Here is a 27,780-nt window from a genome sequence, read left to right on the forward strand (position 1 = left end):
GGAGGAACTGAGGAGGCGTGGCTTCCGGGGCGGGACGAGCGTGTGGGCGCGGCGCCAGGGGCCGGGGCGGTCTCGGGGCGGGACGCGAGGCGGGGCGAGAGATCCGGGGGCGGGGCGAGTGCGGGGGACAGTGCGTCGGGGGCGGGGCATGGAGGGAGAGGCGAGCGTGTGGGCGGGGCGTCGGGGGCGCGGCAAATGTCTGGGAAGCTATGTAGAAGGAACAGGGCGGGGGACTCGAGTTTTATTGTGGGAGGAAAGTCGACGCCTGCAAACAATAAGGAATAAAGCGGGTGAGAGCGTGTGTTTGAGTCCCGGCTTCTCCGGGTACTAGCTATCCAATAACCTTATATACGTCTTTCCTCAGTTTTGTAAAGTGAGGATGATGATGGTAACCGAACAGGGTTAAGTGTGCTTAGTACATAGTAAGTGTAATTCTTCATACTGTTTTAAGTTTAATCTCCGGTGATGTCATTTTGCTCCATGAAGGATCTGAAATCCAGAGACTTTTACATCATCTTTGAAACTGCGTCCGACTTCAGCCAGGTCAAGATCTCGCGGTCCGTGAGTTCGAGCCCCGCGTCGGGCTCTGGGCTGATGGCTCAGAGCCTGGAGCCTGTTTCCGATTCTGTGTCTCCCTCTCTCTCTGCCCCTCCCCCATTCATACTCTGTCTCTCTCTGTCCCAAAAATAAATAAACGTTGAAAAAAAAATTAAAAAATAAATAAATAAACTTAATATCCTAATAATGAAAAAAATAAATTCTTAAAGGAGAGAAACCTTGGCAAAGAATTACGGTCCCGCACTTGGAGGTGAAAAGCGAAAGCCCTGAAGAGGTGGCCCGTACCTCTAGCCTGCCCATGCCATGTGTTTGGCGCCCCATCCGGTGTGTGGGTTGTGGAGTTTTGTGTTGTTTTTGGTTTGCATTCTACTTGAATTCATTACCACCTGTAGAGGAAAGTCTCAGCTCAGTCTCTCTGCTGTGCAGGGAAAAGCCCACTTCTTCCCTACTGTACTTCTCTGCTGTCTCTTTTACTCCTCACATAAAACACTTCACTTCTGGTCACCAGATGTGTGGGAGTCCCTGCCCCACACCAAGCAGTTCTCAGTGACAGCAGCTGGGTGTCCTACAATTCAATTCTGACATTTTAAAGAGATAGAGCCAGATCCCACAGGTTATGGGCTCAGTCCCAGAAAACTCTCGTGCGTGCCAGCTCTCCCTCTCTCTTTCTGTCTCTCACATATACTCATTCTTCACACGCCAGTTGGAAACCCAGTTTATCACTGCGCTCCTGACCAACTGGCTATAGATTTGAGGTTCCGATGACCCTCCCTCTTGAGTTCAAGTAATTTGCTAGAGGAGTTCACAGAACTCGAGGAATCACTTACATGTGCCCGCTTATTAAAAGATACAGATGAACAACCGGACAAAGAGACACATATAGGCAAGGCCTGGGAGGGTCCATGGAGTTGGGGTGCATCACCCTCCCAGTGCATGGATGTGTGCCCCAATCTGGAAGCACTCTGAACCCCATACTGTTGAGATTTTTACGGAGGTTTCATCACCGTAGGCATGATGGATCATTAACTCCACTTCCAGCCCCTCTCTCCTCTCTGGAGAGATGTGGGGTGGAGCTAAAATTCCCAAGCTTTCTGGTGACCGACCAGCCCCCATCGAGACACCCATCCAGGAGCCCACTCTGAGTCGCCTCGTTAAAAAGAAGAGATGTTCCTGGTGTTCGTATCACTTAGGAATTTATAAGGGTCTCGGGAGCTCTGTGCCAGGAACTGGGGGCAGAGACCAATATATATTTTCTACTATCTCACACCATCCTATGGTCATGCTGAGCCACGGAGTAGGAGGCTTGAGCTCTCCAATCGCTCCAGTACTGTGCCGCCCTCTTTTACCTGCCTGGTCCCCGACACCATCTTGGAAGGTCTAAGTAGAAACATCCACACACTTGATATTAGTGTCCCTCTTCAAAGAAAAGATGTCTATGCCTAATTCTCTTCCATAAGAGCCCTGAGAAGGAAAAGAACGCATAACATTCTCCAATGCAATAGGTCAACCCCATTGAGGGTATCTCCTTTTAGATGCTTAACTGAGCTCATTGAACTTCATCAGGCTTCCGTGCAAAAATACCCGAGAATTCCAATGCATTATTCTAACACAGTCCCATCATTCATGTGCGATCAGAATGGTAGCCCTAAACTGGTAATGATGAGTGGTATTCAATTTCCAATGATCACTTTCCCATCTCCCACCAGTGAAGTTGGGCTTTCATAAGTTTCGGTGGTTTTCAGTGGGAACACAGATGCCAATCGCTCCCAGCTCCCAGCTCCCCCTCTTTTCCTACTTTGATTATATCAATTCTTTGGCTTCTAGGAAGATAATTTGGACTCCCCACATTGCCAAGGGCCAGTCCAAAACAAACAAACAAACAAAGAAAACAAGTAGCCAAACCCCAACATCCACTTGGTTTTCAGTTTATTGTAAGATGTTCATGCCCCAAGGCTGGTTCAGATAAACATGTTTTGTCCAAGTTCAGGAGCCGCTATTTTCCCTTGCTTCAGGAAATTATCTATAGGCAGGCCTTGGATCTTCCTGATCCATGCAGATTTGCTGGCTTTTTCTGGATCGAGCACTTTAGTGGGCTTCCTGGCCTGATATTCCTTCCTCTTGGCCTCCCTGTACTCTTTCTCCTCCCTTACAGTCAACAACATGAACTGAGTGTTCGCTCTAAAGGGATCAAGGGTCGTACAGAAGTGAGGTCGTTCTCTCTTGACAGATTTGGTTGTCACGCCCGCTGGTGGAGCCAGCATGCGGTTCAGTTTGATGACCTGCGTGCTGGTTAATGGGCTGAAGGCGCGCACGGTCCCATCGACGGAGCTGGTCACTTGGTCTTCACCCTTGCAGCTGCCGGTGAGTCGGGGGTGGATTATCACGGGCTGGGGTATGGTGGACTGGACTCGGGGACTGTGCAAAGAGTTCTTCAGGTTGGGCTGCAGTTTCTGGATCTCCAGGGGAATGTTGGTTTGTTTCACATCTACGGGAGGCTCGCTGCGCCTCAACCTATCAACTGCGTGTTGGATTGATTTTCCTTTGAAACTCAAGACCTTCCTTGGGTGTGGAATTGAAGGTCCCTGGGCATCGATGACTTGGGTTTGCGGCCTACGGGGATAGGCAAATGCCCCCGAATTATGGGCCTGCTGCAGGGCATTAACGGTCAGTAGGAACTGGTCAGGTGACATAGGGATTTGCCAGGACTTTTTCTTCGAGCGCTTGATCATGTCTACGGGGCGTCTTTCTTTTTGAATTTTCTCATCATCTGGTTTTTCAAAAAAAGAAAACAAAAGCAAGTCAGAGTGTTCCATGAAAAATAGTAATTTCGTTATGCATGAAAGTTAAACCCATCTGAGGTCTTTGCTGTCCAATGGGTATGCCGTCATGTGGGCAAAAATCCTCTATAACGCTAGAAATTATGACATATTCGACACGGCAAGTTTTTACGAAATATACTGGTATTTGTGTACAAGTGTGTATTAAGCTCTAGATATGCATATTTTGGAGGGAACATATGTGATCCCAATGTTCCACACATTTTGTGACTTCCCTGTGGGAAGGTGCTTTCTACCTCATTTATGATTCACACAAAATAGGCCTTATAAATTTATAGTATCAAATCTCTATTTTTTTAAATGTTTATTTATCTTGAGAGAGAGCACAAGCGAGGGAGGGGCAAAGAGAGAGGTAGAGAGAGAATCCCAAGCAGGCTCAGCACTGTCAGCACAGAGCCAGACATGGGGTTCAGTCCCATGAACCGTGAGATCATGACCTGAGCTGAAACCAAGAGTTGGACGCTTAACCGACTGAGCCACCAGGTGCCCCACCGATCTCTATTTTTATTTATTTATTTTTTTAATTTTTTTTTTTAACGTTTATTTATTTTTGAGACAGAGAGAGACAGAGCATGAACAGGGGAGGGGCAGAGAGAGAGGGAGACACAGAATCGGAAACAGGCTCCAGGCTCTGAGCTGTCAGCACAGAGCCCGACGCAGGCTCGAACTCACGGACCGTGAGATCATCACCTGAGCCAAAGTCGGACGCTTCACCGACCAAGCCACCCAGGCGCCCCCCGATCTCTATTTTTAAACAAAAACTGCATCACAAAGTTTGACCTCTATCTTATTAATTATTTATCAAATTTGATTCCAAATGATCTTTGGGCATTTTCCAAACTCAAAACTGCATCAAAATATACAGCCTAAATATATCACAATGTGACCAAAAAAGGCATTTCCTGAACAAGAGTTCCTAAAATGTTTTTTAACGATAGCAGCAGTTCTAAAAGTCACTTGACAGGGATAAGAGATTCATTCGGCCATGTTGCATGATGGTCAAGACTTCCAAGGTGCCTAATACCTAGAAGTAACAAGGATGTCTTCGCATGTGAGCAAATCTATTATCTCTCTTTCACTTGGGCTTTTCACTCCCTCCAGTACCTCACAGATACACTGAAAGCATTATCCCCATTTTACAAAAGGAATAACTGAGTCATGAAAGGCATTGTCTAGTCTGACCTGACAATTAAAAGTCTGTACGTGGGGTGCCTGGGTGGCTCAGTCAGTTAAGCGTCCAACTTTGGCTCAGGTCATGATCTCGCGGTTCACGGGTTCGAGCCCCATGTCGGGCTCTTGAATTGATGATTAAATATTGTTAAATTGATGTTAAAATAGTAAATAGTAAAATATTAAATATTTTTACTAAAGCATATAAAACTAAATAAAATTAAGATGTTAAAATCTTCCCCACTGTCCTTTTTAATCCCAGAATCAACCACTCTGTGTGTGTGTGTATGTGTGTACATGAAAACACACAGTTTTTCTCCTTTAGAAAAAGGAATTGTTTGGGGGCACATGGGTGGCTTAGTTAGTTAAGCATCTGACTTCGTCTCAGGTCACGATCCCACAATTTGTGGGTTTGAGCCCCACGTCGGGCTCTGCGTTGACAGCTCAGAGCCTGGAGCCTGCTTCAGATTCTGTGTCTCACTCTTTCTGTCCCTCCCCCACTCATGCTCTGTCTCTTGCTCTCTCTCTCTCAAAAATAAAAAATAAAAACATTAAAAAAAGGAATTGTGTCAAGAAAGTGGGGGTAGAGAGAACATACCTCAACATAATAAAGCCCAGACATGAAAATCCACAACCAACATTATACTCCATGGTGAAAACTGAAAGCTTTTACCCTAAGATCAGGAATAAGACAAGGATGTCCACTCTCACCACGTTTATTCAACGTAGTACTGGAAGTCCTAGCCATAGCAATCAGATAAGAAAAAGAAATAAGAAGTGTCCACGTTGGTAAAGAAGTTAAACTGTCACTATTTCCGGATGACATGATACTATACATAGCAAATCCTTAAGACTACCAAAACACTACTGGAAGTAGTGAGTGCATTCCAGAAAGTTGCAGGATGCAAAATTAGTAGCAGAAATTCGTAGCATTTATATACACTAATAATGAAGCAGCAGAAAGAAAAATTTTAAAAACACTCCCATTTTCAATTGCACCAAGAATAATGAAATACCTAGAAATAAACTTAATCAAAGAGGTGAGACTTATACTCTGAACTATAAGACATTGATGAAAGAAATTGACATTGACATTGAATTGACATTGAATTGACATTCAATTGACATTGGATTGACTATAAGACATTGATGACAGAAAACAGGTATTCCATGCTTATGGACTGGAAAAATTAATATTGTTAAAATATCCATATTTCCCAAAGACATCTACAGATTCAGTGTAATCCCTGAACAATATACCAACAGCATTTTTCACAAAACTAGAAGAAAAAACACCGAAATATGTATGAAGCCACAAAAGACCTCAAATAGCCAAAGCCATCTTAAGAAAGAAAAACAAAGCTGGAGGTATCAGAATTCAGATTTTAATATACACTAGAAGGCTGTAGTAATCAAAACAGTATGGTACTGGCATTCAAAAAAAAAAAAAAAGAGAGAGACATAGACCAATGGAACAGAACACAGAGCCCAGAAATAAACCCGTAATTATATGGTCAATCTATGACACAGAAAGCAAGAATATACAATGGGGAAAAACAGTCTCTTCAATGAATGGTGCTGGGAAAACTGGACAGCTACAAGCAAAAGAATGAAACTGGACCACCCTTTAACACTACACACAAAAATAAACTCAAAATGGATTAAAGACCTAAATGTGAGACCCGAAGCCATACAAATCCTAGAACACAGGCAGTAATCTGTCTGACATCAGTCGTAGCAAGATTTTTCTAGGTACGTCTCCTAGGTCTCCTAAGGCAAGGGGAACAAAAGCAAAAAAAAAAAAAAGCGGGGGGGAGAACATCAGGACTACATCAAAATAAAAGGCTTTTGCACACAGCAAAGGAAACCACCAAGAAAACAAAAAGGTAACCTACTGAAGGGTGGAAGATATTTGCAAATGATCTATCCGACCAGGGGTTAATATCCAAAATATGTAAAGAACTTACACAACTCATCACCAAAAAAACAACCCAATTTAAAAAATGGGCAGAGGACCTGAATAGACATTTTGCCAAAGAAGACACACGGATGGTCAACAGATGCATGAAAAGATGCTCAACACCTCTAATAATTTGCAGAGAAATGCAAATCAAAACCACAATGAGATACCATTTTGCACCTGTCAGAATGACTAAAATAAAAAATACAAGATATAAGCATTGGCAAGAATGTGGAGAGAAAGGAACTCTCGTTCACTGTTCGTAGGAATGCAAATCAGTGCAGCCATGGTGGAAAACAGTATGGAGTATTTCCACTATCGGATATTTACCCAAAGAAAACAAAAACACTAATTCAATATATGCATCCTTATGTTTATTATAGTATTATTTACAATAGCCAAGATCTGGAAGCAATGTGGATGTCCAACAATAGATGAATGGATTATGAAGATGTTTAAACAGCCATAAAAAGAATGAGACCGTGCCATTTGAGACAACACAGAGAGTACCTGGAGGGTATGATGCTAAGTGCAACAAGTCAAACCAAGAAAGACGAATACCACCAGATTTCACTCAAAAGTGGAATCTTAAAAAACAACAACAACAACAATAAACGAATAAAAGTAGAATCAGACCTATAAATACAGAGATGGTTGCCAGAGGGAAGGGGGTGGGGGAAGAATGAGCAAAATGGGTGAAGGGGAGTGGGAGATACAGGCTTCCAGTTACTAAATGAGTTCAGTCATGGGAATAAAAGGCACAGCATAAGGAATACAGTCAATGATATTGTAATAGCAATGTAATGGGGACATAGCATAATGTGTTAACTTGTCAAATCAGTATGTCATTTACCTGAAACTAATGTAACATTGTGTGTCAACAAACTCACATTTTTTTTTAATCTTTATTTTTGAGAGAGAGACAGAGTGCGAGCAGGGGAGGAACGGGGTGGGGAGGGGGGGGGACACAGAATCCAAAGCGGGCTCCAGGCTCCAAGCCGTCAGCACAGAGCCCAATGTGGGGCTTGAACCCATAGACCGTGAGATCATGACCTGAGCCAAAGTCAGACGCTCAACCAACTGAGCCACCCAGGCACCCCCCCAAATTTTTTAAAAAAGGAATTGTGATAACTCATTGTTCACCAGGGTGTCTTTTTTCATATAATAATATATCATGGATCTCTTTCCAAGTCAATATATGTAGGTCCTCATGATACAATTTTTAGCTGTTAGCAAGTATTCCATAGTGTGAATTTTTCCGTATCTACTTCATCACTTCCCGCTGGTGGACATTTAGCTTGTTAGTGATCCACCTCAAAGAAATGCAGAAACTATTTTTACTTACCATATAAGCAAGTACCAAATGATGGCTAACACCCAGTTTGGACATGCCTGGGTGTGGTGGGAGCTCTCATGCACTGTTGGTGGGACTGTAAATTGGTATATCATTTTTAAGGATAACTATGGCAATATCTTTCTAATTTTTTTCCAAATCCAATCAGCTATGTTAGTGTTCCCCTCTTTTTGTATTATTTTTTTTAATTTTAATTCCAGTATAGTCAACATGCAGCATTATATTAGCCTCGGGTGTACAATGTAGTGATTTGGCCATTCTGTACATTACTCAGTGCTCATCAAGATAAGCGTACTCTTAATTCCCTTTACCTATTTCACCCATCCCCCCACTCACCTCCCCTCTGGCAACCATCTGTTTGTTCTCCATAGTTAAGGGTCTGTTGTTTGGTATCTTTTTTCCTTTGTTCTTTTGATTTCTTATATTCCACATATGAGTGAAATCATACAGTATTTGTCTTTCTCTGACTAACTTATTTCGCTTACCATTATACCCTCTAGATCTATCCGTGTTGTTGCAAATGGCAAGATTTCATTCTTTTTATGGCTGAGTAATATTTCAGTGTGTGTGTGTGTGTGTGTATGTGTGTGTGTGTGCACAAATATATATAATGTACATATGTGGAGTATATATATGTATATATTTGTATATAGTATATGTATATATGCAAGTAAATACACACACACACACACACACACACACACACACACAACCCACATCTTCTTTATCCATTCCTCTACTGATGGACACTTGGGTTGCTTCCATAATTTGGCTATCGTAACTAATGCTGCAATAAACATAGGGGTGCGATATCAATATCTTTCCAATTTTTTTATGTTTATTTATTTTTAAGAGAGAGAGTGTGTGAGAGCAGGGGAGGGGCAGAGAGAGGGAGACAGAGGATCTGAAGCAGGCTCTGTGCTGACAGCAGAGAGCCCGATATGGGGCTTGAACTCACGAACTGTGAGATCATGACCTGAGCCGAAGTGCGGCGCTTAACCTACTGAGCCACCCAGGTGCCCCGATACCTTTCTAACTGTTAAGGGCCGTTATCCTTTGTCTTGGCAACGCCACTGCTAAGACTTTACCCTTGCAGGTATACCTGTACAGGTACATAAACATACATATATTCAAGGATATAGTAGAGCCCTTGTTAGTAGAGCCCTCCTGAAACTTCACCTTGAAGCTAGTCTCTGCAGGGAGTTCGACTCAAGTGCTATCCTATTAACCAAAAATATTTGAAAGGCATTTTAAATCTTTACCACAGTCTCTCCAAAACAACAAAGGGACATTCTATTCCTGATGACACAACAGTCCCAGAAGTGAGAAGTCTCAGTGGCAGGGAGGAGGCAGGCTGTGAGACCAAAACTGGAAAGGCAGCTCTTACAGAAGTTCTCACGCTGTGCGTAAGGGAACAATGAAGGAAAACCAATCACCCTTAAGAAAAGCCAGACATTTTATCCCTTCTGAATTCTCAAAGATAAGCAAGGTCATGGGCTTGCTGAAAAACTAGACGGGGAAAAGTGAGCGAGCAAGAGAGAGAGAGGGGATCCTGCCCCTGATCCAGAATAAAGTATCACCGTCTGTCGTATCCCCTGCAAGGATTTTTGCTTCCAAACTCTCTTGCCCACCATCTATGCCCCTTGTTTCCTTACAAACAGGACTCGCCCTGTTCTTGCCGTATCTTCGGGGTGATTTTGACTTTCCTTGACTTTGAGGTGCCTCTGTTAACACTCCTACTGAAGATTGAGGAGGAAGTCATAGTAATTATATAATTCGATTAGGTCTACATAAGGGGGGGGGGGGTGGCACATAGCTGGTCATCGAATGATTTTCACCCAGACTATCACCTTGTTTGTTGTTGTGTCACACTAGGTAAGTCATCCGGAGCCTAAGATCTACATCCCCTCCTGCCCTTCCTCTCACCCACTTTTCCTACTGATTGCCAAGCTTTAAGCATCACCTAAACCTCTTGGTCTCCTCAAGAGAGAGCTGATCATTTGTAGTGTATGCCTGGACGTGATCTCTTGATGTTCTCTTTAGATCTGGGGGTCCAGTTACCCATGCCAAAATCGGGGACAGGTAAAAGGAAGGAGTCTGGCTGCTGTAGCTCACTCCTAATTTATTCTCTGTGCGTCTTATAAATAGCATTCCCAACAGCACTCACGCACGCGCACACACACACACACACAAACACACACACACACACACACACACACACACGTATCTGCTTTATAACTAATATTTTCTGGGTACGCATGTTATCAATCAGGCTCTCGAGATAATACATTCTGCATAGCTCATTTTTCTGTGGTACAATAATATCTTGCCTCTGTTTTAAGGAAATAATTATGTAATGTATGTTTGGATGGGTGCAGATGTTGGTTGTTTTTTGTTTTCATGGCAAGTATATAGTAGATATTAGTTATCTACTGTACAAAGATTCTAATACGTTTGTAAACCTAGGCCTTGAAAACCAGGAGATTCTCTTGAGTTGGCTAACCAGTTGGCGAATCAAAAAGAATGGGCTCCCACCTTCCTTAAAGGTGAAGATTTACATTATCAAGAAATCATTGGTGGGCGCCTGGGTGGCTCCGTGAATTAAGCATCCGACTCCTCATTTCAGCTCAGGTCATGATCTCATGGTTCCTTAGTTTGAGCCCTGCATGGGGCTCTGTGCTGACAGTGTGGAGCCTGCTTGGGATCCTGTCTTTCCCTCTCTCTCTCTGCTTCTCCTCCATTCTCGCTCTCTCTCTCTCTCTCTCTCTCTCTCAAAATAAATAAATGAACTTAAATAAAATAAATCATTGCAGCACCTGGGTGGCTCAGTCAGTTAAGCATCCGACTTGGGCTCAGGTCGTGATCTCGCGGGTCGTGGGTTTGAGCCCCACGCCGGGCTCTGCGCTGACCGCTCGGAGCCTGGAGCCCGCTTCGGATTCTGGGTCTCCCTCCCTCTCGGCCCCTCCCCAGCTTGTATGCTCGTTCTTTCCCTACAAAGAAACTCATCCTGCCACCCTCTCATCCACTCCATCGGGTACACCGAGGTGGCCTGGGATTCAGTTCTCTTACCTGTAGGTAACCTGGTTGCCCTCCGGAAAACTCGGGACCTGCATGGTTTACTTAACAGGGACTCCTGGGTCACAGTTTGTTGACTGGATAACGAGTCCTTCAGGCTGGAAACCTGAGTGCTAGACCTGGAGAGAACTTCCACAAGGCTGTTTTCTTCCCTGTCCTCTTCTTTATTCTTCTTCTTTTGTTTGGCCTTGTCCAGGGAGTACTGCCACTTTACATTCTCAAACTGGAACATGAGAATATTGCTCTCCGTGTTGATCACCATCCTGGAACCAAAGCAACAAGATCGCCCACAAAAGGACCGTGAGGGCCACCACTGCCCGGGCCTCCAAATAAGGCATTTCAATCACGGTCGTGTCCAATGCCGAGGCCAAGGGAACAGCGCCCGGGGGGAGAGACTGTACAAGCAGGATGGTGCCGGCTACTGGAGGATCTGGAGTGATGAAAGGTAGCCGGCGGGGCGGTGAGGGTCGTTTCCTTTAAAATTAAGTGTAAGCGCGGCCATATGTTCTGATTACTTCACTTTCCAAATTAAAATATTTGTTTAAGTTTATTTATTTTGAAAGAGGGAGAGAGAGACAGAGAGGGAACCAGTGGGAGAGGGGCAGAGAGGGAGGGAGGGACAGAGGACCCAAGGCAGGCTCTGTGCGTGGGGCTCGAACTCACAAATCGCTAGATCATGACCTGAGACGAATTCTGGCGTTTAACCGACTGAACCACCCAGGCGGCCCTCAAGTTAAAATATTTTTAAGTGAATTTCCATTCACGGAGTGAGTACCAAGTTCCTAGGGTGCCCAACGCAGAAAACTTAGCTACTCTGCACCCCACCGTCTTGAAGTTCACTCTTTTTCTCAAGCACAGTATCCAAATACCATGTTTCTATTGCTGTGATGGGGATGAGGAAAACTGTAACAGAGGACTTTGCGCCCTCTGTCCCTCCATCACCCCCAAGTCTCTGAACATGCCCTAAATTTAAACAGAACAGCTGTGGGGTACCCGGGTAGCTCAGTCGGTTAAGCGTCCGACTTCAGCTCTGGTCACGATCCCGTGGTTCATGGGATCAAGCCCCGTGTCGGGCTGACAGCACGGAGCCTACTCAGGATTCTGTTTCTGCCCCTTCCCCACTCTCTCGCTCTCCAAGTAAATAAATAAATGTAAAAAAAAAATTAAAAAATAATAATAAATTAATAAAACATCAGGTTTTTGTTCTTTACCAAAAAAAAAAAAAAGGGAAGGCAATATGGTTCAGGGAGATTAACTGATGTCTCAAGTGATCTGTGTAAAAGACAATTCTATTTGGGTATTTTCACATAATATCACCCCGAACCTATCACTATATAGCAAGTGTAATACTATATATAATTAGTCATTGTTCTGGTTTCTGTAAACCCACTGGCTCAGTTCTTCCCCAATGGACACTGGACCCGTCGCTATAGCCATCCCCCACCCTCCCATAAGTCTCCTTGCGTTAGAAGTGGGCATCAGAAGGGGCACCTGGGTGGCTCAGCCGGTTAAGCTCCCGACTTCGGCTCAGGTCGTGATCTCACGGCTCGTGAGTTCAAGCCCCGAGTCGGGCTCTGTGCTGACAGCGCGGAGCCTGGCGCCTGCTTCGGATTCTGTGTCTCCCTCTCTCTCTGTGCCTTCCCTGCTTACGCTCTGTCTCTCTCTCTCTCTCTCAAAAATAAATAAACATTAAAAAAAAAAAAAAAGAGGAAGTGGGCATCAGAGACAGATGGTCAGAGAAGGCAGGGCCAGGGAGCCAAGCAGGGTCTACACATTCACGGCAGTGCCTTACTGTACTCACGGCCTGACTTGCCCAGACATCCAGAACAAATTGAGAGCAATGTGAACCCCGACTGCTAAGCTTTGTGCAAAGTCCGATTAGTCCCCCGCAAGACCATGACCTGTCTACCGCCAAAATATTGCCCAAAATATTACCCCTGTAAAGCCAAAATATTACCCTTCTGCCGCCAAAATTGGAGGAGAGCACTGCCCCCTCTCTCCTCCTGCCAGCAAAGCCAAGGCTCGTGTCCCAGAGGAGCAGAAAATCATCCAAACAGAATTGCTCACGGCTCTGACCTCCACACCTACCACCCACCTGTTGCCCTCAATAAAGAAGGACAGCACGGGGTCACCTCTGCCATTGACTTTCATCACCTTCAGACAGTTCCCATTTAGGAAATTGTAAATGCGGATCTTGCCGTCGGCACAGGCGCTGATGACCCGGAGGAAGAGAAGAGCCACATGAAGCACCTCCCTGGAAGAGAACAGAGCGGCAGGCTGTGCCCGTGTGTTGCTGGAAGGTTTGGGTGTGTTGGTAGCGTGGGGTCTTTTGTGTCTGGTGGGGAGGCAGCGGTCACGACTGCCGTACCGGTTTGCCAGCCATTCACCTTCCAGACGTGGCTGTCCTCTCTCCTCCCATCCCGCGGTTATTTTTCCTGCAGTCCGGTCGCAGTGCCACAAGGTGGCGAAACACAGGGGCTTCTGTCGCGGGTTTTGTGCTTTTGCATTTTTGTTTTGTTTTGTTTTGTATTTGTTTGGGGTTTTTTGGCCGGGGCGGGGAGGAGGGGGGTCTGATCCAGAGGTGATCACGCTTTCCTCTTACAATTTGGTTCCTAGCTAATGACTTCTGAAAAAGTCATGCTGAGAACTTACTGTTTTGATGCCTTTTCAGATAGTATCACTAGATGTTTTGCAGTGATCTCTACACCCAACGTGGGGCTCGAACCGACAACCCCGAGATCAGGAGTCACGCTCCACCAATGGAGCCAGCCAGGCGTCCCTAGCATCAGTGAAGAAAGAAATCCACACATGGGGAAATGATCATCTTTATAGGAGGCAAAAACCCAGTGTTTAAGCAGTTCCTTTGGGATCTTAAATGAGCGGCTTGCGTTCTTCCAGTGAAACGTCCCGAAGGAAAGTTTTACCCAGGGACGAAATGTGTGAGCTCCCTTTGGTGGTGACCAGCAGAAGAGAGAGGGCCAGGTGACGTAGATGCTTCCCACAAAACCTTCCCACAACGGCTGCAGCCAAGCGGGCCTCCAGACGTGTGGAGTATTCAGCTACAAAATGTAATTACCCCATTCCTGTTAACGATACTAAAAAGTTGACTTCGGGAGCGCCGGGGTGGCTCAATCGGTTAAGCATCCGACTTTGGTTCAGGTCCTGATCTCGTGGTTCGCGGGTCCAAGCCCCGCACCCGGCTCCGTGCCAACAACTCGGAGCCTGCTTGGGATTATTTCTCTCCCCCTCCCTTTACCCCTCCCCTGCTCAAGCTCGTGCGCTCTCGCTCAAAATGAATAAATAAACATTTAATAAATAAATAAAATAAAAACATATAATTACAATTTTCAGGCGACATCCTAAAGCTTGACTCTTTCCTTTCATAAGTTTTCATAATCCAGACAACATGCTAAGAGGCTTACTGATAACCCCAGATAAATCACTGGACAGAAGCCCTTCCCAGCACCCACTCACCAATAACGCGGTCACACACCACAAAGAGTAAACACACACACGTAACTCAAATCCCCTTCCACCTCCCACAAGGCCAGCGTGCCGGCTCAAGAGGTTCCTGTGAAGACACGAGGAAATCTAGGGCCATATTTTACCAAATGACTCTCGGTGATAGGTCCCCTAGAAGATCCATTCACTCTTTGAGTCAACTAGGGTAGCATCTTGTTTCCCTAGAGTTTTTTTGTTTTTTTTTTAATTTTTTTTTTCAACGTTTATTTATTTTTGGGACAGAGAGAGACAGAGCATGAACGGGGGAGGGGCAGAGAGAGAGGGAGACACAGAATCGGAAACAGGCTCCAGGCTCCGAGCCATCAGCCCAGAGCCCGACGCGGGGCTCGAACCCACGGACCGCGAGATCGTGACCTGGCTGAAGTCGGCCGCTTAACCGACGGCGCCACCCAGGCGCCCCTCCCTAGAGTTTTTTATAACGCACGCAGGGGAAGAAGCATTGTTCACGCGGTACAAGAGTGACGTCGCACAGCCTATAAAAACCCGTGGCCGTGGCAGAACCGTTAACTGACCACAAGATCCTTTCCAAACAAGCTCAAATGTGACCTCAGACTACTTCTCCACTGACTCCAAGCAGCCACCACCACTAAACTGGGATTGGAGTCGTAAACTGAGACGTTTGCCGTCCTGGAATAGAATGTTGCCGGCAGACTTGTAAGAAAGCTCCTTCTTCAACCCCTTGGTTATTTTTAAATCTTTGGCACTTGGATGATTTTAAGTAGAGGCCTGGGGTAAAGACCAACCCCAAGAATTTTCAGTTTACTGGCATTGGCATTATTTGGGATGGCTCTGCCAATATTCATAAACAGATATAAGCGTGTGGCCATTCCACCCTGAACGCGCCTAATGTCGTCTGATAACGGATATAAATGTGTCACACGTGTCATGAGCCTAACATTTCAGTAACTTCTCGAAACCCACACCTGGTACCATTATTACAAAATCTAGGCTGTGAGGGAAAAGGAGAGAGTCCCACATCCATCAACCAGGGCTTTCCTGGCACCTACTTCGGATGCTTGAAGGCCATGAGGCATCGCTCGTACTTTCCCACCATGCTCCAGGCCATGACCAGGCCATCTGCACCTCCTGAGACGAGATGCCACGCGTCAAAGCACAGACACTTCACGGCTCCCTCGTGGCCAATGAGAGTCTGCAAGAGAAGATGCCTCTGTTTTCAGCCCACCTGCCCCTCAGACTGAGTCCTCCAAGGGCCAAAGCTGGAGGCTTCTTTGGATGAATCCCAACACACTCCGCCATTCTTTGCTTTTGTTCTGAAAAAGCCAGTGGTGTCCATGCCTCCCTCTCTCCAGAGCTCTCTCCCCAGTGAAGGAATGATTAAGGAGAGCCTTGCTCCTGACAGCTCTGTGGCTGGGGCAGCCCTCCTCTTCCTGGAGTCCGAGAGAGGGCCAGAATTCACCATCGTCTTCTGCCACAAGGTGAAGGGTCAGGTGTGTTCCAACCCCAGGTCCCTGCCAGGACCGCAGGACACTTGGGACCTCCCCTTGCCCGCTACTGCCGGTTAGATCATGGTGACAACAATACTGACGGGAAGAAAATGCACCAGCCGGCCCAGCAGCTTCTCGCTGCGCTCCTGTGTTCCCGGCACAAATGTATCTCACCACCGCCCACTAGAGCCAGGAGGTTTCAACTCTAGCAACACTTTGGGTGCGTGTGAGCATTCAGTCGCTTTCAAGAGCAGCCACTGTTCTCTTTTCACAAGAGAGTAAGGAGAAAAACTACTGTGACTTTGTTCATGTCCTTACCCCATGCAAGAGTCAGGGTAGAATGTTCTGGAAAAGGAAAAGCCACTGTCAAAAGACCCTGAGCCCGTATATCATACTGAGTCAAAACGTAGCCTGCTACCACCACTTGCATGCCAACGTAAGTCACATGATCCCTGACCCTCCACAGTCTCAGAATGGCCCTCTTTTGGGGTGGGGGGGGCAGTGGGAGGGGAGTTTCCCCTAAAATTCTTCAGGACCACCCTTTGGGTGACTCTAACATGATAGCTTTAAGATGGTCTGAAGAGCTCTATGAGGGAGACGTGAGTCTCGTCCCATCCATGACCATCGGTACCCCCTCCCCCCTCCCCGCCCCCGCCCCCGCCAGCCCACTGCTCTCTCACCTTTACCAGCTGGGCCGTGACAGCGTGCCACACTTTGACTATCCCCCGCTCACAGCTGCTCACGATGTAGTTGTCATTGATCCTGGCGGCCCAGATGGGGTCTTTGTGTTTGAGCGTCTTCAGGCACTTCCCTGTCTCGACATCCCACTCTGAAAGGGGTGGGGAGGGGCACGAAGGCAGGTTATGGTGGAGTTCTACAGCCCAGCACAGAAGCCACGCCCATCAAGGGAGACCCTAGAAGGCCTCCGCCTGGCCCAGCACCCCTACAGGCTCACCAACAGCTCCAGGAGCCTGCAGCACAGAACTCCCTGCCCGTGGGTCCCTGAGAGAGCCAGCAACGCAGAGACCTTGGCTCTAACCCTACAACTCAGCCTTGGGGTCCAAGCGCTAGACAGCTCATCTCTAATAAGCCTCCTTCTTTTATTTATTTATTTATGTGTTGGTTTTAATATGAAATTTATTGTCACATTGGTTTCCATACCACTCCCCATGCCCATCCCGACAGGTGCCCTCCTCAGTGCCCATCGCCCCCCCCCCACCCCCAATCAACCCTCCGTTTATTCTCAGTTTTTAAGAGTCTCTCATGGTTTGCCTCCTTCCCCCTCTGTTAACTTTTTGTTCCCCTTCCCCTCCCCCATGGTCTTCTGTTAAGTTTCTCAGGATCCACATAAGCGTGAAAACATATGGTATCTGTCTTTCTCTGTATGACTTATTTCACTAATAAGCCTCCTTCTTGAGCCTGAAAACTACTTGCTATTGAGTGGATTTCAGGAAAATCACGGCACGTGTTTCATGGCATTATTCCTTCCAGATACTATTCGCCTGACTCACCCCTTCTATGTCCAAAGGAAAAGCAAGTTGTCTATCCTTATTTACACTTAACCATATTTCTGGGGGTGCCTGGGGGGCTCCGTCGGTTAGGCACCTGACTTCGGCTGAGGTCACGATCTCACAGCTCGTGAGTTCGAGCCCCGCGTCGGGCTCTGCGCTGACATCTCAGAGCCTGGAGCCTGCTTCGGATTCTGTTTCTCTCTCTCTCTCTCTCTCTCTCTCTGCCCCTCCCCCACCCCTCAAAAATAAATCAACATTGAAACCATTTTAATGTTTGTTCATTCCTTTTAAAAAACCGATTTCTGAATCTGACTTCTGGATTTTACTACTTGAGAGACGGCCACAGCTGAGGGCAGGCTTCACGTTTCTACCACCCACCATCCTGCGAGTGTTGGGAAGGTGTGACAATAGATGAGCAGGTGGGAGAATAGACCTTAAAGGAAGAAACTGGAAGCAGGCACCACAGATTCGGGAATGAGACCGTTAAAGTTGGCCCCATCAGCCCCAAAGTACCTCTCAGGCAACAGAGTGTACAACCTAAGACCAAGTAATGACCGCAGCCGATACCTTCGTAGAGCACTAACAACGAGCCAGGCCCCATTGGAAGTGCTTGGTGTATATTAACTCGTCTTCGCGAGACAGCTACTGTCTTTATTCCCCACTACACAGATGAGGAAACTGAGGCCTAGAGGGGTTCAGTAACCTGCTCAAGATCATGCAGATGGCAAGCAGATAGAGCTGGGATTCGGACCCTTAGAGTCTGGCCCCAGAACCCATGCTCGTAACCACATACGCTAGATCAACCCTAACTTCTGTAAGTACGCTTTTCTTCACTTGTTTTTTCCATATACGTTGGCCTCTTATCCAATTAGAAAGCACAAAGTTGATGGGCTCCCGGCTGGCTCAGTCAATACAGGGTGTGACTCTTGACCGCGGGGTTGTGAGTTCGAGCCCCACGTCGGGGGTAGAGATTGCTTAAAAATAAAATCTTAAAAAAAAAAAGGGGGGTGGGGGGAGAAGGCTGAAGGATGAATTAAAAGATTCATTGGGAATCGTTGGGAAAAGATTCATCGGGGGAAACCCAGGGGGAACAGGTAGGCCAGGAGGCTGGGACTAGGATTAGGGGGAAGAGAGAGATCTTGGGATATTTTTTTTCCATCACGTACTTTGTGAATTAATTTTGGCCTTTTAGATATCGTGTGAAAATGTGGTATCTTTGCTTACCAGGAGTTTGGGGTGCCCCCTTAAGTTTTACACCCGAGGTGAGAGCCTAGCTCCCCTTGTCCTAGTTGTAGCCCTGCCGGGGGCCCCCCGAGACTCCCTCAAATCTGGAGGCCTTGTCTGCCCTTCCATCTCCAAACTCTCCTCCTTTCATGCCGTCTGCTCTACTCCTCAACGCAGTCGTGGCAACGAGAACTTCCGGTCAGGTCAAGGAGGGCAAAGAGGTGGGGAGTAAAGTTTCTTAAGCAGGTCTGAGTGCCGGCATATGGCACATCACTCCGCTTTCGCTTTCCTGCCCCTTTTGCCCCCACCTAACACGGCTGTGGCTTCCTGGGTCCCTCGCCTCCCTTCGCTTTTCGTTCTTTCCTCGTGCTTCGCAGGGGAAATCTCCACGCCTGGCGTCTCCACCGTTCATTCCAATTGATAACCACCAAACCAATGCGGCTGGAGCCCCAGACCTATGGTGCAGTCAACTCACGTGGCAACTCACACCCGCATCTGCCTCCTGCAGTCCTCCCCTGGGTGTCCTTGGGACTCCCGTACCCGGCGTCTTAGCTTTCGATCGCCGCTGTGACAAATTCCCACAAGGTTAGTGGCTGAACGCAACACAAACGTACTATCTGACGGAAGCCTGATGCGACCTCACAAGGCTAAAATCAAGGTGTCCGCAGAGCTGTGTTCCCTTATGGAGATTCTGGGGCTGGAGGGATCCATATCCTTTCCTGTTCCACCTTCCCCGGGGCCACCCACATCCCTTGGCTCATGGCCCCCTTTCTCCATCTTCAGAGCCAGCAACGTCGCATGTTTCTGAGCACTCCTCATTGTCACATCTCCCTTTGATCACGGACAAGACAGCTTCTGTTTTTAAGGACCCATGTGATTACCCGTCTGATAACCCAGGGCCGTCTCTCCCTTTTCGGGTCCTCAGCTTAACCACATCGGCAAAGTCCCTTTTGCCGTGCAAGGTGACACGGTCACAGTTTCCGGGGATTAGGAGGTGAACGTGTTCGGTTGGCCATTATTCTGCCTACCACACTCAAGAGGTCCAAAACGGAAGCCAGCATCTCCCCCTTCGTTCCTCACCCCACCCTACTCTTCCCCTGTGGTCCTTATGGCCGTTAATGGCACTTCCAAATACCCAGTGACCTGAGTTTAGAAGTCCGGCCTCATTATCTGCCCTCCTGTCACCTCATGTAAACTCATAGCCACCTGACTTTCTTCACACTTGCCTGTTCTTGGCTATTCTTTTTTTAAATTTTTTTTTTTAACGTTTGTTTATTTTTGAGACAGAGCATGAACGGGGGAGGGTCAGAGAGAGAGGGAGACACAGACTCGGAAACAGGCTCTGGGCTCTGAGCAGTCAGCACAGAGCCCGACGTGGGGCTCGAACTCATGGACGGTGAGATCGTGACCTGAGCCGAAGTCGGATGCTTAACCAACTGAGCCACCCAGGTGCCCCCTGTTCTTCGCTATTCTGAAGATACCACCGCAGTTCTCCAGACTGGGTACTGTCTTCACTTGTCCCCATCTCCACCCAGTCCCTTCCTCCAACCTTCTTCCATACTATGACTAGAGTCATCTTTCCCAGAAACACATCTGATCGTGTCAGTCCACAGCTCAGAGTGCATTTATAGCCTCCCGCATTCTATAGGATGAAGGTCAACTTCCTACCCGGATGCAGAAGGCCCTTGATAATCTGGCCCCAAACAAAGTAACCAGCCTTCTGTCCGACACCACACGCTCTACTGCAGCCGTACCCAGCAAGGGGAAATTCCCCAAATACACCATTTTCTTCAACCTTCTGCAAATTTGCCTCTGCTGTCCCTTCTGCTTAGAACGGCATTCATTCTCCCACTGCTTGTAGAATGACACATCATCAAGACCACACTCGAACAGCACCCTGTCTGTGGTGCTGTCCCTCACTCTTATTTCTGTGGTCCCTTAGAACTCCGCATGTTGGTTAGGAGCACGTGATCTGGAGTCAGACAGCCCTGGGTTCAAATCCCCACTCCACCACTCAGCGGCTCTGATCTGGGGCAAGCTGTTTTTTTCTCCGAGTTTTGGATTCCTCATCTGCATCCATGCCACAGGCTTCTTGTGAGGGTTGAATACGATAATATATGTAAAGCACCGATGTCAGTCATGAACTTGGTACTCAATAAATGGTGGCATTACTATTCACATATTTATGATATCCTCCATTGTATATTTATGTATCTGTCTCCATTATGAGATTATGAGCCTCTTGGGAAAATAAAAAGCCATATTGAACAGGGTCATATTCATTTTTTTTAGCACTTAGCACAGCATCTAGCATATTGTAGGTATTCCACAAATAGTTGTGAAGTAAATGGATGGATGGATGGATGGATGGATGAGTAAAAGAATGTCTTCCTACAGAAATGAGCTAAACAAGTATTTTGACAACCCATGGATTTGGGGAAACTTCTTAGAAAGTTTAAGGCATTTCTGTCTCACCTTTCACCTGGCAATCTCTTGCTCCAGACACAAGTTTGTTCATATATAAATCCATGCAAGTGACTGTCCCCTGGTGGCCACTGAAGATTCGTATACAAGCCCCACTTTTCAGATCCCAATATCTGCAGGAATCAGGCCAAAAACAAAAAACAAGAAATGATTTTGAGATTTTTCTCAGGGCCCAAGGGATCATATGGCACACAAGTTCCCTTAGATCAACAGTTTGCTGGAAGGCGGCAAAGTTTCAGGGTTAGGCTCGGAGTCAGAGGCCTGGATTTGATTTCCAGCGGCGGCACCCGTTAGGTGTAACTTTGGGAAAGTTACCTAATTTCCGTGTAAGTGTCATTTCCTCATTGGTGAAATGGAAATGATAATAATGATAGTTCCCTCTTAGGGTTTTTGGTAAAGAATTAAATATACAAATTGGATGATGGTCACCCAGGCATGATTTCCACCCCTAGAGGATATTTGACAATGTCTGGAGACATTTTTGGCTGTCACAAGTAGGGAGAGAGCTGCTAATGTATCCGGTGCTATGGTCCAAGGGCACGGCTAAATGTCCTCCAGTGCACAGGACAGCCTCCACAGGAGGTACTTTCCAGCCGCAAGTTGAGAAATCCTGCATTGATTCGTGTAACATTGGAACGGCGATCAACGTGTAGGAAATGCGTAATAAATGTTGGTTGGTATTACGTTGGAAGAGGTTTCTGGAATGACCACCAACCAGGCTTAAAACCCATGGCACCCATTCAACAGCAGAGGTGGTCTTCAAACAGGAACAACAGAACAATCTACTTCAGCCATTTGGATCCAAAACATCTTATGGGTACTTCTAAAGCATATCTTAGAGATCTACGGGAACAGAGGTATGAGTCACACTGTTCTTTAATAAGCAAATTTGCCTGAGGTCTCTCAACTGTCGCTGATACAGACTCGCATTTCACCCAGATTGCTTTTATGACAGGGCAAAAATGTAATGTTAACGTAGTAGATTCTGGAGTGAGGCTGCCTGAAGTCCAATCCAGTCCATCACCTACTTACTAGCTGGTATGATCTTAGAGGAGCTAATAACCACCCTGTATCTCAGCTTCCTCATCTGCAAATTGAGGCTAATAATGGTAGTTGCCTCATAGAGTTCTTATGAGACTTGGCACATAATAAACGATTAATAAGTGTTTCTTTTGTTTTCCTTCGAATGTGCTAAGCTTTTTCTTCTAATACTCCCAAAGGGGGGCGCCTGGGTGGCTCAGTCGGTTACGCGGCCGACTTCGGCTCAGGTCATGATCTCGCGGTCCATGAGTTCGAGCCCTGCGTCGGGCTCTGTGCTGACAGCTTGAGCCTGTTTCAGATTCTGTGTCTCCCTCTCTCTGACCCTCCCCTATTCATGCTCTGTCTCTCCCTGTCTCAAAAATAAATAAAAACAACAACAACAAAATATATAATACTCCCAAAGGTCCTGTGGCCTTACCCATCTGTCACAGGTATGGGGGGAAAGGAGAAGAATGACTAGGCAGAGCACCAAGAATTTTCAGGGCAATGGAAATAATTCTATATGATACCATGATGATGGATACATGTCTTCATGCATTTGCCCAAATTCATAAAATGTACACCACCAAGAGTGAACCTTAAAGTAAACTACAGATTTGGGGTGACTTATGATGTGTCAATGGAGGTTCGCCAGTTGTAACAAATGTCCCGCTCTGGCCGGGGAGGCTGTGCATGTGGGGAGCACAAAGTAATGGGAAATCTCAGTACTTTGCTCTCAAACTTTGCTATGAACCTAAAACTACTCTATAGGAGTTGTCTTTTTTAGAAGATGTTTTTGATGCAAGAACAGAAAAACAAACCAAGAGTCTACAAGAGAGAGCTCACAGAGACATTCTCATCTATATGTGGGGAAATCACCATATGATAAAGATGGCCCCACAGGTCAGTGGAGAAAATGGCAGGTTCCTGACTAAATAACCACTGTGGGGGAAACTGCTCACTTTCTTTCAAAATAGATAAATATAATGGAAACTCTACCCAACATCACATACAAAGTTGGGCTGCAAATAGTTCAAAGAACTGAATGCAAAAAGTCAAACTATAAAGTTAATGGGACAAGGGGCGCCTCGCTGGCTCAGTCGGAAGAACATACGACTCTTGATCTCAGGGTCATGAGGTCAAGCCCTACCTTAAGTGTAGAGATTACTTAAAATAAATAAATAAACTTTGGAAAATAAATTTTAAAAATAAAGTTAATAGGACAAAATATTTTAAAACGTCCTTGTGACCTAGGACTAGACAGACTCACCGACACAAGTCAAAACAATGGATAAACTGATACGTCGTATTACAGCAATATTAGAATTTTTATTCAACAAAGAACACTATAAGCAAAGTTAATGGGTTGATGAAGAAATGGAAGATGGTATTTGCAATTTTTAAACTGACAAGGGACTAATATATAGAAGAAAACACAGGGGCGCCTGGGTGGCTCAGTCGGTTGAGCGTCCGACTTCGGCTCAGGTCATGATCTCACGGTTTGTGAGTTCGAGCCCCGCATCGGGCTCTGTGCTGACAGCTCGGAGCCTGGAGCCTGCTTCCGATTCTGTGTCTCCCTCTCTCTCTGCCCCTCCCCCACTCATGCTCTGTCTCTCTCTCTATCTGTCTCTCAAAAATACATATTTTTTTAAAAGTTATAAGAAAACACATAGAACTGCAAATCAAGAAGCAAATTAGAGGAGCCCCAATAGAAAAATGGACAAAAGATATAATCAGGCAATCTCTAAAAGAAGAGGCAAACTTATTAGTAGCCAAAGTCATGCAAATGGAAATGATTTTACACATACCCATCTGGCAAAAATTTGAAAGCTGGCTGATGCCCAATGTTGGCAGGGAAATACAGTTACAGGATCCCTCCTAGGGAGAATGTAGACCCATAAAGTCACTCTGAATTCAGTCTAGTACTTGGTCAAATTGGGTAGCACCTACCCTATATCTCAGCAAGTCCATTACTGGGCATATATATACCTAAGAAATCTCACAATGTCCACGAGGGGACAAAGATGTTCCATGCAGCTTTATTTGGAGGCCAGCTAGTTTCCATCACTGGGGAAGCAAGTAGGTGAAATGTATATTGGAGTACTATATAACTAACTAGACAGTAATGGATAAATCTTCGAAACATAGGATGGGGTACAAAAGTGAAAAGCCAAGATAAGCTTAAAATAATACCATGGATAATAGATAGATGGATAGATAGATAGATCAAAGAAACCATGGATGAAAATTATAAACATGTGTACAAAATATATCCATATACATTTTCTTTTTTTTTTTTAATGCTTATTCATTTTGAGAGACAGAGAGAGACAGAGCATGAGCGGGGAAGGGGCAGAGAGAAAAGGAGACACAGAATCAGAAGCAGCCTCCAGGCTCTGAGCTGTCAGCACAGAGCCCGACGAGGGGCTCGAACCCACGAACTGCGAGATCATGACCTGAGCCGAAGTTGGACGCTTAACCGACTGAGCCACCCAGGTGCCCCAATACACATTTTCAAAGGACTCACATAAATAAAAAGATCCACACTGACAAAGATGAGAAGGTAGCCCATGGGGAAGGAAACGGGAGTGAAGAATAGAGAAAAGAGAATTAATAAATAGATGAATAAAACAGGAATGGAGCCTTGTACAGACCAATAATAACAATACGACATGAACAGGGGCACCCGGGTGGCTCAGTCGGGTGAGCGTCCGACTTCGGCTCAGGTCATGATCTTTTGGTTCGTGGGTTCGAGCCCCGCATCAGGCTCTGTGCTGACAGCTCAGAGCCTGGAGCCTGCTTCGGATTCTGTGTCTCCCTCTCTCTCTGCTCCTCCCCCACACTCATTCTGTCTCTCTCTGTCTCTCACAAATAAATAAAACGTTAAAAATTAAAAAAAAAAAGACTTTAAAGACCAAAGTAATTAAGATAGTGTGGTTTTGACCAACAATAGCCACACAGGCAAAAGAAGCAGAATAAAGAGCCAAGAAATTGAAATCTATGGACACTTATCTTATGACAAAGCAGGAGGACAGACCAATGGGAGTTTTTTCCCATAAATGGTACTTAAGTAATTAGATATAAATGCAAAGAGGAAAGGGGGAAAAACTGGAATTGGATCTCTACCTCATATGATAACAAAAATGAGGTTCAAGGGGCGCCTGGGTGGCGCAGTCGGTTAAGCGTCCGACTTCGGCCAGGTCACGATCTCGCGGTCCGTGAGTTCGAGCCCCGCGTCGGGCTCTGGGCTGATGGCTCAGAGCCTGGAGCCTGTTTCCGATTCTGTGTCTCCCTCTCTCTCTGCCCCTCCCCCGTTCATGCTCTGTCTCTCTCTGTCCCAAAAATAAATAAACGTTGAAAAAAAAAATTTAAAAAAAAAAAATGAGGTTCAAGTGGATTGAAGACACAAAGATCACAGAGAGGGATTTCTTATTAAACGAGTCAAATCTGCAAAGTCGACTACCTTAAAGTTAAGGATTTCTGGGGCACCTGGGTGGCTCAGTCAGTCAGGCATCCGACTCTTGATTTCGGCTCAGGTCGTGATCTCATGGTTTGGGGGAATCCAGCCCCGCATCAGGCTCCACACTGAAACTGCAGAGCCTGCTTCGAATTCTCTCTCTCTCCCCCGCTCCTCTCCCTCTCAAAATAAATAAATGACCATTTTTTCAAAAAGAAAATAGAGCTGATCATTGTTATAAATCTATCTCATCTTGTTAAAGTTTAAACGATATACAAATTAATTGGTTTTTACCTTGCCAAAAAAAGAAAAAATGCTTCGGGTTATTCGAGAAGTCGGTATCATTTAGGGTACCTTTTCGCTAAACACAAAAAGGAAAAGGCACGCCTGCTTCCTCCACAAGCTGACTTTAGGCATTGGGTGGGGTGGGCACCACAACGCCCTTGGACCACTCACCTAATACTCAGGTCATAACTTCCGCTCAGTAGAAAGTTCTTCTTCTCACACAAGAAGAGGGCGCGGACACTCCCGGCGTGGCCTCGGAACGCGATGGGTACCTCCTTTACTTGTATGACATCGAGAAGCTGGATCTTCCGATTGGATGACACTGCTACCAAATGTCCCCCAGAATAGTGAATGATTCTGTTTCGGTCCCACCTGAGTTGCCGGAGGGGTGGGGTGGGGGTGGAAAGGATGATCCATGAAAGAAAAGTTAGTGTCCCTTCCAGCAACTCACTTCCTACGACGGCTGTCACCTACAACAACGGTATAATGGAAAGTTCGGGGCCTTCCAACAAGGGATATAGCACAAGGGACCCCTACCTTATACCATACCAAAAAGTCCTTTCAGGCAAAATTAAAAAAAAAATTTTTTTAATATAAAAAAAATTCGGGGCGCCTGGGTGGCGCAGTCGGTTAAGCGTCCGACTTCAGCCAGGTCACGATCTCGCTGTCCAGGAGTTCGAGCCCCGTGTCAGGCTCTGGGCTGATGGCTCAGAGCCTGGAGCCTGTTTCCGATTCTGTGTCTCCCTCTCTCTCTGCCCCTCCCCCGTTCATGCTCTGTCCCGCTGTCCCCAAAATAAATAAACGTTGAAAAAAAAAATTAATTTTCCAATCATAAGATTACCAGCCAATGGATAAAATATGCGCAAGATGACCCAACCATGTATTGTCTGAATTGAGACATTTTATCGTGAAAGGGGATACCTACTATAATTACTCCAGGCCCACGGAGTGAAGTGGGATTATTTCAGCAAAAGGGAGGTGGTCATGCCTGAAGATGAGAATTTGTGATATTTTTGTCCTCATTCTATTTGTTATACCTAAAGCTCAATCAGCCATCATCTCTTCTAAGGGGCACGCTTATCACCACACGATCCATAAAAACTCAACTTTGCCTTTCCCCTATCTTCTTGGTCTTCGCCCTACTGACCGGTCAAGACCTAATTTGTTAGATTCACAGCCAGAAAGAAAATAGAGAGAGATGGCCTTTACGAAACCTTACGAAAAAAGAGCAAAGTCCTAGGCCTAAAGTATGGCAGAGAGCCAATCATTAAAATGTCTTCTTACGGCACAGACAGGTGACATCACACCGTGCGGTTGTCATAAGCGCCATTTTCATGTTTAACATGGGAAGATATCCATGGTACTTTGCCGGAGTGGATTACAGAAATACGTATAGCATAACCCCATTTTTATTTAAAACTTGTAGGTATAGTACACGCAAGAACAAAATTCTAGACTAGACATGAATATTAATGGTGGTTATCTCTAGATGACAAGATTGTAGGAGGTCTTGGCTTTTCTCGATATATTTGCTGGCATTTGGTGGGTTTCTTTCTCCCAATAAGCACACCTTCCTTCTAAAAACTAGAATAATTGGGGCGCCTGGGTGGCGCAGTCGGTTGAGCGTCCGACTTCAACCAGGTCACGATCTCGCGGTCCGTGAGTTCAAGCCCCGCGTCAGGCTCTGGGCTGATGGCTCAGAGCCTGGAGCCTGTTTCCGATTCTGTGTCTCCCTCTCTCTCTGACCCTCCCCCGTTCATGCTCTGTCTCTCTCTGTCCCAAAAATAAATAAACATTGAAAAAAAAAAAAACTAGAATAAAACAACAAAAATATTCAAAAAAAAAAAAAAAACCACGGTAATTTCACGCACATGACTT

General features: G+C 46.0%; 1 protein-coding gene across 2 annotated transcripts in view; it reads right to left on the reverse strand.

The window, feature by feature from the left end:
• Positions 1–2,477: 2,477 nt before the first annotated feature.
• Positions 2,478–27,780, reverse strand: part of FBXW10B (F-box and WD repeat domain containing 10B) — a 32,728-nt gene continuing 7,425 nt past the window's right edge. Inside the window, exons 7-13 of one of the 2 annotated variants that reach the window (XM_047833931.1) lie at positions 26,074–26,274; positions 21,132–21,253; positions 16,602–16,750; positions 15,484–15,626; positions 13,050–13,208; positions 10,949–11,217; positions 2,478–3,325 (exon numbers count right to left, since the gene is read on the reverse strand). In XM_047833931.1, the coding sequence (XP_047689887.1) occupies positions 2,517–3,325; positions 10,949–11,217; positions 13,050–13,208; positions 15,484–15,626; positions 16,602–16,750; positions 21,132–21,253; positions 26,074–26,274 (1,852 nt within the window). In that variant the 3' untranslated portion in view covers positions 2,478–2,516. The remainder of the gene's footprint in view (positions 3,326–10,948; positions 11,218–13,049; positions 13,209–15,483; positions 15,627–16,601; positions 16,751–21,131; positions 21,254–26,073; positions 26,275–27,780) is intronic. The other variant, XM_047833933.1, reaches the window with a different exon arrangement.

The sequence above is a fragment of the Prionailurus viverrinus genome, chromosome E1 (assembly GCF_022837055.1).
Source record: "Prionailurus viverrinus isolate Anna chromosome E1, UM_Priviv_1.0, whole genome shotgun sequence".
Lineage (NCBI taxonomy): Eukaryota > Metazoa > Chordata > Mammalia > Carnivora > Felidae > Prionailurus > Prionailurus viverrinus.